The sequence below is a fragment of the Salmo salar genome, chromosome ssa19 (genome assembly GCF_905237065.1).
Source record: "Salmo salar chromosome ssa19, Ssal_v3.1, whole genome shotgun sequence".
Taxonomy (NCBI): domain Eukaryota; kingdom Metazoa; phylum Chordata; class Actinopteri; order Salmoniformes; family Salmonidae; genus Salmo; species Salmo salar.
In genome coordinates this window covers 1,570,476-1,589,741 of record NC_059460.1, presented here as the reverse complement: position 1 = coordinate 1,589,741, position 19,266 = coordinate 1,570,476, and the positions used below count along the sequence as shown (strand labels likewise).

Here is a 19,266-nt window from a genome sequence, read left to right as displayed (position 1 = left end):
AAAGGCAATGCTACCAAATACTAATTGAGTGTATGTAAACTTCTGACCCACTGGGAATGCGATGAAAGAAATAAAAGCTGAAATAAATCATTCTCTACTATTATTCTGACATTTCACATTGTTAAAATAAAGTGGTGATCCTAACTGACCTAAGACAGGGAATTTTTACTAGGATTAAATGTAAGGAATTGTGAAAAACTGAGTTTAAATGTATTTGGCTAAAGTGTATGTAAACTTCCGACTTCAACTGTAACTTTGTTTATGTAATAATTGAAATAAGTATGTAATTGTTGTGTTATTTGTTCACTCAGGTTCCATTTATCTAATATTAGGTTTTGGTTGAAGATCTGATAACATTTACTGTAGTATCAAACATATGCAAAAGTAGAGAAAATTAGAAAGGGGTGTCATGACGTTGGCCTGTGGGTAAAGTTTATGACATAAATACCTTTTACCACTTCCCCTCTCTGAATCTACTGAAGGACTTGAATAGCCTGTGTTAAATATAGAGTCTGGGAACATCAAACAAATGGGGAAAGGTACCACATATTTTGTTAATAAAACCAGTTGGAAATATGCTTGGGAACGTAATGAGTATGTATGTCAGTTCGGTTGTCATCTGAGACATTATGACTGATGACAGGACGACAGGACGACATAAACTGTATCTGAGAAAGTATACACCCTCTAGTTATCAGAGTCACATGGAATTGTTATGCAATTGAAATGTTTGATATTGAAAATGTTTGTTAGGAGATGAAATGTAATTTTAGCTTCCGAATGAGAGATTTGGGTTTTCATAAGGAAAGTGCCCTGCTCGATCAGTGGCCCAACCCTGTGAAGAGACAGGGGTTATAAACGATGAAACACCTCCCTCCCCCTCTCCACTATATAATCCTTTGACGAAAAGATAACCAGTTGGTTCCAGTACGTGAGGTCTGCAGCCTCTACGTTAGAAGGACACACATGTCAAGAACAGAACTAAGCCAACCTCGGCGTGAGCTTTGGTGGCGAATGGTATGAACTTTGAGCTTATTCACTACAGAAGTGCTACTTCCTAGCCGTTGAGTTAGCAGCGGCCGCTGCTAACGTGGGTTAGGTAAGGACGGACGACGGATCCAGTCTAACAACCAGACGAAGATACCACCACGTATCCAATGGACCACCATTGACATTCTTCCGAAAACAGGGAGATCTGTTGGCCAACCCGGCCAGCATCTACGACCAATCTACCGAAGCGCAGCTCAGAGTAAATATTTATTGCATTTTCCTTTTCCAAATGGGCGGTAATTTAGAATGCATAAGATAATGTATTTACGATAGCATAGCTGCTGTTTCTGTGTTCCTAAATCTTCCCGCTCTTTCATTCAAGCCCAACCCCCTTTCCTTTGTGTAACTAGCTTTCATACAGGTTCCGTCCACTAGGACGTTTTCTGTATGACATCATTGTATTCTGTGTATTTGTAATTCTGTGTGATTAGTTAGGTATTTAGTAAATAAATAATTAAACCCAATTTTACAGTGCCTTCTCCACTTGTTAGCAGAGTATACTCTGCTTCCTAAGAATTTAACATTGTTCAATGTCGCCGAAAAGGGTCTGAACAGACATTTTTGGCGCACCCTGTGTGGACTCTAAAACTAGGCCGCACGTTTGGGTAATTTCGATAATAATGGAGCCCCCGTGCGAGGAATCTAAAATAGGATGAAGCTTTCATTTTGATTCAGCCTATATAAAATTGAAAAGCAGATTACATAATATACCAAGTTGATTATATACATTATGGGAATTGTAGACTGGAATTATTGGTGCGTGTGTGCTCTGGAGAATCGCCTCCGTGTTGTGCTCTGACGTAGTCAGTGGGTAGCATAAACTATACATGTATGTATGATGGCTGATAAAGCTATCTGAGAAATGGCGCGTTTGGCCAAACGCTAAGTATTTCTGCCTCTCGCGTTTCAGACGCGTGTTGGCTAGGTCATTAATTTCTCGAGCGAGGACAAAGAGCCAGCCGATTGAAATTTAGGAGAGATTAGCTTGACCAGCGATAAGTATCTCTCTGTCTCTCGCGTTTCGATGCGAGTAGACCACGGTGCAGTTCGTTGTTTCCCGCGAGTTCCGGTTAAAACATCGCCGAAAAGGGTTTGAACATAATACGTTATAAGTAAAACCTTTCCCTTGCCAAGGGAATCCTATGTTGAGCATTTTTCAGGCATAAAGTAGCATTAGCTTGCTCGAGATGCTAAGCTAACAAAAAGGGAAAACAGCCATTTTGTTTTGTGCCACATTGTAAGTCATCCGACTTGCGGAACGAAAGTCCTGCCCTGGGTACTTCCGTTTGATTTCAGCGTGTGCCAGCAGGGACCTTTGAAGAGTCACCAGTACTTTCCTTCCAGAATAATTAGTCAGGTGACACTCAAGTCGTTACTCGTGATATCCAGACGGATATCGATGTCTTATTCAATTGAACTAATAAGTGAAATTGCCAGATTTACATTCTCAAGTTTAAATAATATCCAAATTGATTAGTTTTCTAAATGAGTCATTGTAATCTTTTTCCACATTAACCTAGATGAATAAACCTCTCAGGTTAATTCAAGTTTAAATCCCAAATAGCCTATACAGGTTTGATTTATCATTAAAATTGATCAATCAGTAAAATTTGGTTTTTGCAAAACCCATTCAGTAATCCAGTACTGACAGAAGTCCCGCCCCCGCGGGAATCCCATGTGGCTTCTGCCCAAGGAAGAAGTGTACCATAGTGGGAAGTGCTCCCAACATTTAATCTACTGTTTACACTTATGATATCCAATCAATGGAGATTGTATGGGTTATCATCTCATTCAATTTAATAAGTTAAATTGTTGAACATACCTTAATGTTCTTGCAATCAAATGAGACACTTTTAAACTTCCCATATTAACCTGGATGAAGCAACCTCTCAGGTTAATTCAAGTTTAATACCCAGATAGCCTACCCAGGTAGGATTAATCATTGGCATTGATTTAATTAATTCAATTTGCTTTTGCAAATTCATTCACGTCCAACTTCCACATTACTGGTACAGTACTGATGGTTCGTCAACATCTATAAATAGATTAAACTTGTCTTTGCAGCTTCCAATGAATTCCAAACCCAAACATTGAAAAAAAATAGGAACATTTTTCCTCTAAATTTTTCTAATAATGTGCAAGCTACCAAAGGAGGTGGTCACCACTCCTCCGCTAATTAGTGAACCTCCACCCATAAAAGGATTGATCTCTGACCTCAGCAGTGATACCAACCCTAATTATGCCATTAGAAAAACAACAGCCGAAATTGCGAACGCTCTCCAAAATCAACCATCAAATACAGGCTTTGTGACTGTTCTCTCCACTTTAGCACTTATGTATTGCCATCAAAGGTTGGCATCGGTCCAATACCACAGTGCACAGCTGAAGCACGTGCAAGACATGGCTAACATGAGGGCACAGGTGGAGAGAACTGAGCAACTATTGACAAAAGCAGGAAATGAAAACATTCTGCTAGTCGAGGAACTGCGTTTGAAATCGGAACAATTAAAAGTAATTGCAAATACTTATGACGATGAACGAGCACAAACTCTGCAACAAAATCGTCATCTGCAGGAACAACTCGATTTAGCCAAAACTAAATACGAGGTAGTCCACGCCAAACTAGATAAATCTGTTGAGTTATCTACAAACAGGAGCACGCAATTCGATAACATGCAGGCAGTTTTGTTGAACGTTACTCAAGGTAACAATGTTCTACTCCAAATTCTGCAGACCAAAGACGATCAGTTGATGAACACAATGACTAAGTTGGATGACAAATCAGCAGAACTTATTGAAGTCGCTGACCAAATGAATGATGAGAGAACTCAGGTGATGAGGATGGAAATATTGATTTCTAAGCAAGCAGAGGAAATCTCATCACTGAATCTCTCGCTCCGTACTCGAGACCTCTATCTGCAAACCATGACAGATAAGTTTGAGACCGAAAGGAGCAGGTGTGACGCTCACGTGTCCAAAATTGGTACTCTAAGCGCTCAAGTGGACTCTGCAATGCAGCAGAAGACCACCTTTAGGTACCATCTAGAGGAAGTCCAGAATGGTCACGCTCTACAGCATGACTACCCATCCAAGCAACCGGAGTCCGGTACTCAAAGGAGTGAAGACGATAGGTTTCAGACATTGCCTCCATCATGTGTCCCTCAGTCTTCTCCTCTTGGCCATTCGGCACTGAGTAATATGGAGCCTCTTGGCCAACAAAGCCAAAGCTTGGCTTCTCCTCTTGGCCTGTCGGCCCCAATTTCTCCACAGGATGAAGCCAACCCTCTCCGCCCGCTTGGCGCGGAATACCTTGACAAACTCGTCAAGAATTTCCCCACCTTTGACCCCGTTCCAGGTCAGCCAAACGATACTGAGACGTTCCTAGCTGACATAGAGGACGCGTTGGGTGGCTACCCGAATGCTACGGGTTCTGACAGGGTTTACCTGTTGAAGCGAATGTCGAATAGACACGTGACGAGGTTCATTCGCCTACAACAGCAACACGTGCTAAATGACGACGCTAAACTTGCCACAGCTTTGAATTCAGTGGTTCTGCGACTCGCAAACACGATCACTCACTGGCTAACACGGTCAAACAAGCTCGGAACGAACACCCACAAGCTTTCTATCATAGGCTTCGTTCAGCTTACTTTGGCCTACTCACGGAAACAGGAATGGAAGAGCTGTTACCATTCAAACGAATGTTTCTGTCGAACATGTATCCCACCTTCATTACCTACTTGGGCCCTGCAGCCCACGTTGGCTTGCCTATCTTACAACTCAGAGAGCTTGCAAGCACAGCTTTTGAGGCATCAAAAGTTCACAACACTAAGAGCCCTGACCACTCAGTTTTGAAGTTTAACCAGGAGCACTCACTCCAGTTAGAGGGTGCATTATCAGGTATTGGAGCGTCGAGAGATGACGCACAACAACAGTTTCTACCTCGAAACCATGATTCCAATAACCTCCGCGGTCAAAATAACTGTAAAGTACGTAGCCATCAGCATGACTACCGCTACAATCGACCCGTTCGCTACGTTCCTGCACCCAACCCACAAAAAGTGTCAGAGCACAAGGGTAACAAAGGGTTGAAGGACGATCAAAACGTAGACCAATGTTCTCCAGAAGTCCCACTACGGGAAGAACTTAAGCGAGAACAATTTGAGAAAAGGGTAAAAGATAAGTCACAAGGACTAGACGGGGAATTACCGGACACCAGGTCCGCAGGAATTAACACCCATAGCAAGGACGTTAAAGTTCAAATTTCTCCCGCTCTCATTCAAGACCCTATCCATCAAGAAACAAGCCCCGGGCTCTGTCTATAGACTCTGATACAAAAGTTGCGAAGAAAAAGGTTAAACGCTTCGTTAAAGCCAAGCTCACTCAAAATCGGAAAAAGTCAATCTGCTTCCATCTTGAACAGACATGGCACATCACGTCGTTGCGAACGACCACTCCACTTTGTGGGGAATATGTCCACTAACCACGAATCTAAACGGCCATACCTGGAAACAGTCCTGGAGGACTGCTTAGCTTGTCATGCGCTAATTGATTCGGGTGCGACAATATCACTCATCTCTCAAACATTGTTTGATGATCTAAAAAGGGCTTTGGTTAAAAGTGGAACGATGCGACACTACACTTCGAGGGGTCACTCAGACTACCTCGCCTCTCACATTGAGTCATGCTGAAACTACACTTCCAGGACGTATCGCTCGTTCACCCTGTGTATGTTACCAGCCTCGAAACTGTAACCCTGCTACTTGGAGCAGACTTGATGGATCGGTTACTCCCATTGATGGATTGGAAAACCAACCAGGTATGGTCACAGGCCACAGTGCCTTCTCCACTGACCACACTGTCTTCCCCTAACGCTAGCTGCAATGCAGTCATTCACGAGGGGTATCTGTCGAAAGCACCCCTTTGGGAAAAGACGTTTAGAAACCTCTTGGTGCAGAATCCGATCCAAGGAGATATTACGATATCTCGACACATTCCATCAGCCAACCTGATTGACCATTCTTTTCATGATTTCGGGCCAGCTGTCTCTGTGAATAAGCAACTTCCCTCCTCCTTGCAGTCGTGCAATACGATAGTTGAGATGAACTTCTCTTGCCCTTTGGACACTTCCGCAAGCACTGCGGCCATCTCAGCAAGAAAAACACTGATGCGCAGAGTACACTCTGCTTCCGATGATACACCTTCTGCTTTGTTGGGGACTGTCACCCCTTACAATGACACTAATGGCGTCAGTCCAGCAACTGACCCGATGACTCCCACTGGTGAAACACTTTGCGATATCACAGACCGATATCCTCGTCTCAGTTTGCAGGTACTGAAAAGGTTGCCACACGCGGACGCGGTGGTGACTGACAGACCTCAACAGCCACTGAGGGTGTTGAAGCACAAACACCAGGAGATTTGGTTGAAAAGTTACAGCCATTCTCATAATAACGCGGCCACTGACAACTCGTACATAGGGTCCGACCTTTTCGTTTGCGCCACGGACACCAACACCACCCGCTGGTGGGGGGGTCCCGAGACACAAAGGGGGGAATAGTAGCCCAGACCCATGATGAGCCTCATCGAGGCCGGTGGGGGGGTCGAGACTACGGACAACACCGTACGAGGCCGCCAGAGCATAAATCAAATCTAGTTGTAAACTCCCCATGAGAACAGTGAGGAGCAGACAGGCCCCTAGACGGGGATTATCTTAGAACACGTCTAAGATAGTACTGAGGTGTACCACACTGGTCGTAAAGGAAGTCCAATGGACTTGTCCACCTCCAAAACAAATGGCAACAATAATCATTCCTTGCCATGTGTAGGTTCAACTACAATACAACTAGTAATATGCTCCAATCATGTGTTCCGGTAGATAATATTTCAGAATAAATCGGTAGGACAACTGGACCCCTTGAATACCAGTACCAATACCGCAGTCAGTCCAGCAACACTCAGTAAGAGGATTAGTAACCTCACAAGTTAAATTGCTATTGATAATAGCGACATAGGAGTCACTCAGAGTGCAACACGGGGAAGGGAATCTCCATTGCACTCTTCCAATGGTTAACACATGCCACTAATAAATAGAACCCTCCGTCCAGGAGAAAATTATTAGAAGTCATGAACCATGATCACACCACGTACGACTGGTCTAATACTTAGAGTACTTCTGTCGTGAGGTTAGCTCCTCCGGGGATAACATAGCTATGAAATTGACTTCATACCTACTACCACTACAATAGTGGAAGACACAGTGACTTGTAGAAAACTACTACAGACTCCCTTGACACCAATTCTGACTGACCTCCAGGCATTGACCTGAAAATTACCTGACTACGTCAGACTCATTCTGAACAAGTTGTAATCTGCCAGGATACTTGGTTTTCTTCCCTTGACATGCGCGATTGTGTAAGCATAAACGCACATGCACAACGGAACATCCAATTAGGATTTATGCTAGGATCACTTATCCTCTATGGGCTAGGTGGGACGCAAGCGTCCCACCCGTGGTGCACTCCATCAACAGCAGGTGCATTTCAAGAGCGGCAAATTTGAATCCAAATAAATGTCAAAATTCAAATTTTTCAAACATACAACTATTTTACACCCTTTGAAAGATAAACATCTCCTTAATCTAACCACGTTTTACGATTTCAAAAAGGTTTTACGGCGAAAGCATAAATTTAGAGTATGTTAGGACAGTACATTTACAAGAGTTGTGTGTAATGTTTTGTCAATTCAAAGACGGGGTCACCAAAACCATAAAACCAGCTAAAATGATGCACTAACCTTTTACAATCTCCATCAGATGACACTCCTAGGACATTATGTTAGACAATGCATGCATTTTTAGTTCTATCAAGTTCATATTTATATCCAAAAACAGCGTTTTACTATGGCATTGATGTTGAGGAAATCGTTTCCATCCAATAACCGGCAGTCAAGTCAGCACCACAAATTAAATAATTAAAATTAGAAAACATTGGTAAAATATTATATTGTCATTTAAAGAATTATAGATTTACATCTCTTGAACGCAATCAACTTGCCAGATTTAAAAATAACCTTACTGGGAAATCACACTTTGCAATAATCTGAGCACTGCGCCCAGAAAAATACGCGTTGCGATACAGACTAGAGGTCATGTTGGGGAGATCTAAAATCGAAAATACTATGTAAATAATCCATTACCTTTGATTCTCTTCATCAGATGTCACTTCCAGGTATCACAGGTCCATAACGAATGTAGTTTTGTTCAAAAAAGCTCATCATTTATGTCCAAAAATCTCCGTCTTGTTAGCACATGATCTAAGCCCGCCGGACTTCACTTCATGAACGAGGGGAAAAAATATATTTACGTTCGTTCAAACATGTCATAGCATAAATCATTAGGGCCTTTTTTAACCAGAACATGAATAATATTCAAGGTGGACGAATGCATTCTCTTTTATAACGTATTGGAACGAGGGTACCCAACATGAACTCGCGCGCCAGGTGTCTAATGGGCCATCATCGTTCCATGGCTCTTGTTCGGTCAGATCTCCCTCCAGAAGACTCAAAACACTTTGTAAAGGCTGGTGACATCTAGTGGAAGCAATAGGAAGTGCCAAAATATTCCTCAGCCCCTGTGTTTTTCAATGGCGTAGGTTTAAAGGTAATACAACACATCAGGTATCCACTTCCTGTCAGAAAATGTCTCAGGGTTTTGCCTGCCAAATGAATTCTGTTATACTCACAGACACCATTCAAACAGTTTTAGAAACTTTAGGGTGTTTTCTATCCATATATAATAAGTATATGCATATTCTAGTTACTGGGTAGGATTAGTAACCAGATTAAATCGGGTACATTTTTTTATCCAGCCGTGCAAATACTGCCCCCTAGCCCCAACAGGTTAAGGGTCCAAGCAAAATACCAGCCTTAGTAAAGTTGAACATTTACTTCTAGGCCTTTGACTCTACAGCACTCACCAGTTTCTAACCAGAAGTCCATAGGTCATCCTGTAGACTGCCCAAAACTAGTGCCTTACAGCTGTAGACTTATCATATAGTTGTCAACTTAGGATAGTACCCTAAGCGCCACCCCGCAAATTAGGAAAGCCCTAGATATGACATTAGACAATGCCATGATAGGGTCATTTTGCCAAGACCATGGACGTAGATAGAATACAGTCCAATTAGATGATTAAGGTGGCATAACTATATGTTTTGTTTATGCTTTCATTCATTTTGTTTCATTTTCTTCGGCACATAGAAAGTGATAGAGCCATAAACAACTCCCCCATACAACCATCAGTTAGTGCCACAACGCCGCTCATTTGGGAGGAAATGTAATGATATATTTCATGAGTGTGTGTGCGTTGTTAACATCTGCCTAAGTTACTGCCCAGATATTCCAGTCTGGACGACCAGACGACGGGTCCGGAACGGCGATCCCAATCTGGACATCCGCTGCCGAGCCATGGAAAGGACTTCTTCATTTGCAGAGACCCTACCCGGGTCGACCACCAGAGGGGGGACTGCAATAGCAACCACCAACTGGACATCAACTGCCCAGCCTTGGAGCGGATTTCTTCATTTGCAGACACCCTACCCGGGTCGACCACCAGATGGGGACCACAACGATGATCCACAACTAGGACAACCCACGTTCATTTTTATGTTGGGTTATAACATGCAGGTTAATCGCAAGATTGAACCCAACATGGGGGGACTGTCATGACGTTGGCCTGTGGGTAAGGTTTATGACCCCCCCCCCCCCCATAAATACCTTTTACCACTTCCCCTCTCTGAATCTACTGAAGGACTTGAATAGCCTGTGTTAAATATAGAGAGTCTGGGAACATCAAACAAATGGGGAAAGGTACCACATATTTTGTAAATAAAACTAGTTGGAAATATGCTTGGGAACGTAATGAGTATGTATGTCAGTTCGGTTGTCATCTGAGACATTATGACTGATGACAGGACGACATAAACTGTATCTGAGAAAGTATACACCCTCTAGTTATCAGAGTCACATGGAATTGTTATGCAATTGAAATGTTTGATATTGAAAATGTTTGTTAGGAGATGAAATGTAATTTTATCTTCCGAATGAGAGATTTGGGTTTTCATAAGGAAAGTGCCCTGCTCGATCAGTGGCCCAACCCTGTGAAGAGACAGGGGTTATAAACGATGAAACACCTCCCTCCCCCTCTCCACTATATAATCCTTTGACGAAAAGATAACCAGTTGGTTCCAGTACGTGAGGTCTGTAGCCTCTACGTTAGAAGGACACACATGTCAAGAACAGAACTAAGCCAACCTCGGCGTGAGCTTTGGTGGCGAATGGTATGAACTTTGAGCTTATTCACTACAGAAGTGATACTTCCTAGCCGTTGAGTTAGCAGCGGCCGCTGCTAACGTGGGTTAGGAAAGGACGGACGACGGATCCAGTCTAACAACCAGACGAAGATACCACCACGTATCCAATGGACCACCATTGACATTCTTCCGAAAACAGGGAGATCTGTTGGCCAACCCGGCCAGCATCTACGACCAATCTACCGAAGCGCAGCTCAGAGTAAATATTTATTGCATTTTCCTTTTCCAAATGGGCGGTAATTTAGAATGCATAAGATAATGTATTTACGATAGCATAGCTGCTGTTTCTGTGTTCCTAAATCTTCCCGCTCTTTCATTCAAGCCCAACCCCCTTTCCTTTGTGTAACCAGCCGTCATATCTGTTCCGTCTACCGGGACGTTTTCTGTATGACATCATTGTATTCTGTGTATTTGTAATTCTGTGTGATTAGTTAGGTATTTAGTAAATAAATAATTGAACCCAATTTTGTATTGCTGATTCAACTTGTTAGCCAGGGTTCGTGAAGATAACCAAGAATTTGCAACTTTCATTATGAGACTGAAAATAAAACAAGGGTTAATATTGACTGCTATCGATGTAAAATATTACAAAGTATTTTAAGAGTTTATTCGGAAGATAACGGCTCTATAAACGTTCTTCCGTGGTGCCCCGACTTTCTAGTTAATTACATTTACATGATTAGCTTAATCAGGTAATATTAATTACAGAGAAATCATTTTATAAGTTAGCATGTCATATCACTTAATCCGGCATAGCCAAAGACACGACAGGGGGCAAGTACTTTTTCACAGCACTGTAAATATGCTTAATACACATGAAATGCTTATCATAGTCCAAAGCGTGTAGAGTTCCACACAACAGCACTTTTCTAGAATATCTGACCGTGCGGCTCAAGCAATTTCTCCAACCTTCAACCCATTAAAATTAATAGAAGACGCGTTTGCAGAGTCGTGTTGGTTGGGAATTTGGGGGCGGTGCGTGGTCAGGCTGTGCGTCCCCGCGGACGGTGGTCTCAGAACCGTGTAGCTATGTCACAATGGGTTGCCGGACTATCACGGCTCTGTGGCTTTGGACTCTGTATTACGCTTTAGCAATATGGTACTCTGAGTGTTACCAGATTACAGTATATTGGGTCTCTGGTCATTTTAAAGGCACAATGCAGCCATTTTTATCTCAATACAAAATCATTTATGGGTAACAATTAAGTACCTTACTGTGATTGTTTTCAATTAAAATGATCAAAAAGGAACAATAATAGCTTCTTAGCAAGAGCAATTTCTCTAGCAATAATTTTGCTAGGACTGTCTGGGAGTGGTCTGAGTGGGGAGGGAAAAACTGAAAACTAGCTGTTATTGGCAGAGCGGTTTGGAACTTTCTTTCTTATTGGTCTATTAACTAATTTACCACCTGGTGATGTCATCAGCCAGGCCAAAATTCCATCCCACCAAAACAGGCTGAAATTTTAGGCTGTCTTTTCAAACAGCTCTTACACTAAAAGGGAATTATCATCATTTTCACAATATTACAGTATTTGTCCAACCTCTTACCGTGGAAATATATATAAAATACAGGAACATTTTGACTGCACGGGCTTTGTAAGTGAATGTATTCATCTATTTCGCTTCACCCGCAATAACATCTGCTAAATATGTGTAGATGACCAATAAAAAAATGCAGATTTAAATTTTTTACTTAAACTGACTGCTTATATGTGTGTTGGTTTGACCACCAGACCACAAAGGAGTGTCATATGTGGACCTGTCCTTTCCATCTTCCGGTCCAACTCTACTTCATCATCAGGAACACAGAGCGCTCTCCGGACTTTGGGATATCCCTGATCAAGATCTGGAACTACAACAGGAGCCTCAGTGTAAGAGCCTATTTTAGGGCCAAACTGGCAGATTGAGTCTGAAATGGCACCCTATTCCTTATTTTGTAGTGTACTGCTTTTGGCTGGAGCCTTTGCAATAGAGGTTGCCAGTTATAGTAAAAAGGGTTGCATTAGGTAATGATTCAAATGGATTTTGATAGAAATGGTACTTAAGTATATTAAGTTGTTAGCACTTACTGTATGTTCAGCCCTTACATATATACAGCCTCTGATTGGTTCATCACACCAGTCCTAGTTCAGGGTTATTCAGGGTTTACTAAGATAAACACCATCATTTGTTAACAGTTGCAGATAAATCCAGCTTGCTTCAGCCAGCCCCTGTCATTCTACAGGGTGACCACCATATTGGCAGAAGGCTTTGGGAGGGAGGGTATAGCCTTCAAGCTGTGTCTTGTGTGAGCTACCAGTCAGTCCAAATGTGGAACAGTAAGAGATTAGACCTGGAGGATTAGTGACGGGATGCCCAGGTTACTGCTCTCGCCTCTCGCCCTGCTGCTGTCACAAAAGGGAAGGACGGGAATCACAAAGCCCAGGCAACCAGGGGTCTGTCTGGAAGTATGGATGATATGGGTTGATATTAACAGTGTCTCTGTTCTTGAGTCCTATTTTAGGTGCTAGTGGTGTGTTTTAGGATGCGAGGTAAGGAGCTGTTTGATACTGTGGGATCCAGGGGGTGGGGATACACTGATTTAATGAGCAGGGATTGAGGAGATTTGAGTCTGGTCTTAGCCATTTAGCCATCCACCATGTCTGTGTGTGTGGGGGTAAGGAGGCTACCTACAATTAGCTTTACAGTTGACTACGTCTGCCCGGTTAGCTTAATTGACTCTGTCTACATACCTGTGGGAAAGAATATTGGGGCCCACAACTAGGAAGCTCCTTGGTTAACAGTATGGTATCAGTTTCAGTGTTGATCTATGTCATGTTCACATCAATATTCAAGCTCTTTGACATTTTCCCTTTTCACCTTTGCATTTTTCATTGAGATGTGTTTGACTTGGAGTTTTCAATGTTGCTTTTCTTATACAGTCTACCGATATCCATGCATTACCTAAATATTGTCCTGCTTAGAGCCTGAAATAGCTGTGCTGTTCTTTTTTAGGACCTGGACGTTGGTGCCCGGCATGTGAATCTTTACCTCAACAGCACGCTGGTGTTTGAAGGTGAGCTGGACAAGGGCTGTGGCAACCAGATCTTTGATTACAGCACCAGCATCGACCTCCAGGCACTCCAAGTCCCAGAATCCTTCTCTCCCAGCCCAGTGGGGTCCGGCCACAGTCTGCGGGGTGCCAGCCCACAGCGCCATGACGAGAGTGGCATGTGGGTGGAAAGCAGAGGGGAGAATCGAGACCCCAACCACGGACTCTCTGAGGGGCTAGCCCAGGTCAGGATAGACATGCAGGATAAAATCTACAATCCCCCCTCCCCCACATCTACAAACTGTCCCCCCCTACAGAGGGACTCCTTTGACATGGACCCTCCGGACCTGGCCCTCCCCCACCCCCCTCTGAAACAGCAGCTGGAGCAGTCGGGTCAACCCACAGTCACCACCCAGCCTTCTTCCTCCAGGAGTCCCCAGTGGCTACAGCCCCTGGCCCGGAGTGCCCCTGAGGGCTGCGAGGCCGGAAGGGAGAGACCCCTCTGGCTAGTGCCCCAGCAGTCTGTGGAGCCCAAACCTCCCCTCCCCCAATCCACCTCTACCTCGGTGCTCCCGGAGCTGGGCTGTAACCCGGGGAGGGTGTGTCGGGGGGTGGAGAGGACTGTGAACGAGGGCCAGTGGAGTGCAGACTCTCTGGACCTGGGAGGTGAACTGCTGGAGGAGCTGAGTGACCAGCAGCGCCAGGACCGGCCTGTTGGTGGACGTAGGAGCTCAGGCATGAACAACAACACTAGTAGCAGAAAACCAGCAGAGGAGCACCAGCATGGAGCCATTGGACTGACCACAGGTAGGATAATATACCGTGTGTGTGTGTGTGTGTGTGTGTGTGTGTGTGTGTGTGTGTGTGTGTGTGTGTGTGTGTGTGTGTGTGTGTGTGTGTGTGTTTACACGTGTGTACGTGTGGTCCTAGGACCTGTGTAAGTAATTTCATTTGTACAATACTTTTGCGGCTCCTTTATCTACTCTGCATCCTGGGCTGTGCAGGCAAGATATGAGAAGTTAATGTGATTTGAGACAGAATCATCTCTAGTGGTAGCCTGTTTGTCTACTCGCCTTTATTTTGCAACTCAAGAATGTTTTTCCCCAAGGATCTGCCATTGGTTTCACAATGTTGAGGATATTTAGAAATCTTGTTGTTCTTGTCAACGGCAGACCAGACATATCTTATTTTGTTTCCTAAATAAGATTATAGAGCAGACAGATTGCTGCATCACAACAAATCTAGGCCTGCATCCTATAATAATCCCTCTTTATCTCCATGACAACAGACATACTCCCCCCCCAGACCCTCTAGTAATAGCTTGTTTTTCCCCTATCTGGAAACACAACACACACACACACACACACACACACACACACACACACACACACACACACACACACACACACACACACACACACACACACACACACAGGGCACATGCCAGCTGGTTCTGAGCATATCTGTTGTGGACGTGTCAGCTGAAAGTGGGCCATAGACTCTTTGACCATTATCACACCAGCTGTCGGAGTTGGGCTATTCAGCGTGAAAATTACATAATCATTACCATAAAAATTGTATCTTCTTCATAGCTGGAATATGTACAATTATTTTAGGATTATTATGGGCCATAACTTTAGTTGGAGAATTCTTACTCGCAAAATGATATAGAGTGCCACAACGTATAAAACGGTCAAAAAATAAGCTTGCTTAGCTACACTTATATTAGGTACACTGCATGGTCTTTGAGGTAACATGAGACTGTGTTGATTCCACAGAGGAGCCAAGTTCAGTGTCAGACAGCAGCAACAAGAGGCAGCATCGTACCCCCCAGGCCACACTCCACAGCCGGCAGGCCCAGGATGAGAACCTCATGGAGTCCTGGGACTCCCTCACAAAGTTCAACCAGTGCCAGCGTGGTCGCATCTCCAACATGGGCTTCGAGGGCGACATCTTTGACGAGTTCCTCCAGCGTTCCTCCAGAGCCGCCACTATCGCCACAATCACCTTCGACCCAGCAGGCCCCACCTGCAGTCCCTTCCCCTCCTCGTCCCACCTCTCTTCACCCACCCCTCAAGGGGGCTTCTGCGATGACCCGGTGGATGACCTTTCCGCCGAGCCAGAGTTTGAGATTCCGGTCCTCCCACATGGTCAACGTCTGGTCATTAACATCCTGTCCACATGGGGCGACCGTCACTACGTGGGCCTCAACGGTCTGGAAGTCTTCAGCTCCAGCGGTCAGCCCGTCCGGCCCGCCCACATCCAAGCCAACCCGCCCGATATTAACGTGCTGCCCGCCTACGGCAAAGACCCGCGCGTGGTCGCCAACCTAATCGACGGAGTCAACCGCACGCAGGACGACATGCACCTGTGGCTGGCGCCGTTCACCCAGGGGATGAGTCACGTGATCTACCTGGAGTTCGCTGGGCCATGTCAGGTGGCCATGATAAGAGTGTGGAACTACAACAAGTCCAGGATCCACTCGTTCAGGGGGGTGAAGGAGGCTGAGATGCTGCTGGATGGGAGGTGCATCTTCAGGGGAGAGATCGCCAAGGCGTCAGGGACACTGTCTGGAGGTAGGGGGGATCATGAGTGAGGGATAGCCTCTCTCCTTAGACACCCACATGTATCCCATGTTATAGTTCTACCACAGTTGGCCTATACTAGGTCCTTATTTTAGGAGCTTCATGATATTATATTACATTAGATCGTAGAACTACAGCATTTGTTTGGTGACAAAATACACTGAGTGTTCAAAAGATTAAGAACACCTCCCTAATATTGAGTTGGACACCCCCTGCTTTTGCCCTCAGAACAGCCTCAACTCGTCGGGGCATGGACTCTACAAGGTTCTACAGGGATGCTGGCCCATGTTGACTCCGATGATTCCCACAGTTGTGTCAATTTGGCTGGATGTTCTTTGGGTCGGGGACCATTCTTAATATACACGGGAAACTGATGAGCGTGAAAAACCCATCAGCGTTGCAGTTCTTGACACAAACCTACTATCATAGCCCGTTCAAAGGCACTCAAATCTTTTGTCTTGCCCATTCACCCTCTGAATGGCACACGCACACAATCTATGTCTCAATTGTCTCAAGGCTTAAAAGTCCTTATTTAACCTGTCTCCTCCCCTTCATCTACACTGATTAAAGTGGATTTAACAAGTGACATCAATAAGGGATCATAGCTTTCACCTGGATTCACCTGGTCAGTCTATGTCATGGAAAGAGCTTGTGTTCTTTATGTTTTATACGCTCAGTGTAGGTTTAATGTCATTTGTTGCCCATGCATTAAAACATGTTTGCCTCTAACATCCTGAATTATACCTCCACCCCTCTCCTCTTAGGTCTGGACCAGTTCGGGGACACCATCTTGTTCACCACGGATGATGAGATCCTGGAGGCAATGTCGCGCTACGACGAGACGTTCTGCAGGGAGGCGGAGGGCTTCGAAGAGCTGGTGGGGTATGAGGAGGAGCTGCAGAGGCCCCGCACAGCCGACGGAGAGGGGGAGGACAGACCCTTCACCCAGGCTGGCTTCAGACCCGAGGACGACCTCGCTGTGAGTACAACATGACTGACTGGGACTTCAGTGAATACATGGAAAGCCTGGAATTTTTTAAATGTTTGAACCTTTATTTAACTAGGCAAGTCAGTTAAGAACAAATTCTTATTTTCAATGACGGCCTAGGAACAGTGGATCAATTGCCTTGTTCAGAGGTAAAATGACAGATTTTTACCTTTTCAGCTCGGGGATTCGATCTTGCAACCTTTCGGTTACTAGTCCAACACTCTAACCACTAGGCTACCTGCCGGATTGATACAAGATGTGCAGGTTTTGTTCCAGCCTAGCACTAACATTTCTGGTTTCAATTCACTGCCATTTTTCAGTTAAAACTCCATCTGAACCCTACTGATGGTCAGTCTGAGGAGACCCTGGAGCAGATCCCAGGAATGTACAACGGAAAGTGTGAGTACTCCCTTCTAAGTTAGTGTTATTCATGATCAATTCATTAATTCCTCATTTTAAACACAGGACTGTATTTTTCTCTCTGTAAAATGTCGCTAGCTCAGCTTGTTTCACACGGACTCTCTAAGATCTCTCTCTCCTTCTCCCCCCCGCCTCTTCAGGCCTTAGGATAGAGTTGAGTATGACGTGGGGAGACTCCCACTACCTGGGACTGACAGGGTTAGAGGTGGTGGGGAAGGAGGGGGACAGCCTGCCTCTGGACCTGACCATGGTGAATGCCTCGCCACGGGACCTCAATGACCTGCCTGAGTACGGCCAGGACGCACGCACCCTCGATAAGTCAGTACTGTGTGTGTGTGTCTGTGTGTGTGCGTACGTGTCTCTGACCTCACACTGCTGACAATCTAGATGGATCTAATTGCATAACTTCTGACCACAGGATGTACAGGTAAGTGAGGAAATAATGGAAACACTTGAGTAGATAAGGGATACAAAGTGTATTTAAAGCCGGTGCTTCCACACGTGTGGTTCATGAGTTAATTAAGCAATTAACATCCCATCATGCTTAGGGTCATGTATAAAAATGCTGGGCCGGCCATTATTTTGGCTACCATGGCTATGCCCCATAGGATGACAATGCCCCCGTCCACAGGGCACGAGTGGTCACTGAATGAAAGTCACCAGATCTTAACCCAATTGAACACTTATGGGAGATTCTGGAGCGGCGCCTGAGACAGCGTTTTCCATCAACAAAACACCAAATGATGGAATTTCTCTTGGAAGAATGGTGTCGCATCGCTCCAATAGTTTTGTTTATTAGGATCCCCATTAGCTACTGCACATGCAGCAGTTACTCTTCCTTGGGTCCAAAATAGAGTTCACAATTGAGTTCCAGACACTTGTCGAAACCATGCCAAGGTGCATTGAAGCTGTTTTGATTCGTGGTGGCCCGACGCCCTACTAAGACACTTCATGTTGATATTTCCATTATTTTGGCAGTTACCTTTATTTTAAGTCATCATCCAGTTAACTTGTCAACAACTTCATCAACTTCAAGTATTCAGACCCTTTGCTATGAGACTCGAAATTGAGCTCAGGTGCATCCTGTTTCCATTGATCATCCTTGAGATGTTTCTACGACTTGATTGGAGTCCACCTGTGGTAAATTCAATTGATTGGATATGATTTGGAAAGGCACACACTTGTCAGTAAAAGGCACATGACAGCCCAAAGACTCTCAAACTATGAGAAGCAAGATTCTCTGGTCTGATGAAACCAAGATTGAACTCTTTGGCCTGAATGCCAAGCATCATGTCTGGAGGAAACCTGGCACCATCCCTACGTTGAAGCATGGTTATGGCAGCGTCATGCTGTGGGGATGTTTTTCAGCGGCAGGGACTGGGAGACTAGTCAGGATCGAGGGAAAGATGAACAGATCGAAGATCCTTGATGAAAACCTGCTCAGGACCTCAGACTGGGGCGATGGTTCACCTTCCAACAGGACAACGACCCCAAGCACACAGCCAAGACAACGCAGGACTGGCTTCGGGACAAGTCTCTGAATGTCCTTGAGTGGCCCAGCCCAAGCCCCGACTTGAACCCAATCGAACATCTCAGGAGAGACCTGAAAATAGCTGTGCAGCAACACTCCCCATCCAATCTGACAGAGCTTGAGAGGATTTGCAGAGAAGAATGGTAGAAACTCCCCAAATACAGGTGTGCCAAGCTTGTAGCGTCATACCCAAGAAGATTTGAGGCTGTAATTGCTGCCGAAGGTGCTTCAAGAAAGTACTGAGTAAAGGGTCTGAATACTTATGTAAATATGATATTTCCGTTTTTCTT

General features: G+C 44.7%; 1 protein-coding gene across 2 annotated transcripts in view; it reads left to right on the top strand.

Moving 5' to 3' along the window:
* LOC106578280 (katanin-interacting protein) overlaps positions 1-19,266 on the top strand; it is a 61,611-nt gene that overhangs the window by 27,367 nt on the left and 14,978 nt on the right. For both annotated transcript variants that reach the window (XM_045701969.1, XM_045701967.1), the window contains exons 12-17: positions 12,155-12,292; positions 13,416-14,259; positions 15,231-16,028; positions 16,802-17,016; positions 17,346-17,424; positions 17,586-17,763. In XM_045701969.1, the coding sequence (XP_045557925.1) occupies positions 12,155-12,292; positions 13,416-14,259; positions 15,231-16,028; positions 16,802-17,016; positions 17,346-17,424; positions 17,586-17,763 (2,252 nt within the window). The remainder of the gene's footprint in view (positions 1-12,154; positions 12,293-13,415; positions 14,260-15,230; positions 16,029-16,801; positions 17,017-17,345; positions 17,425-17,585; positions 17,764-19,266) is intronic.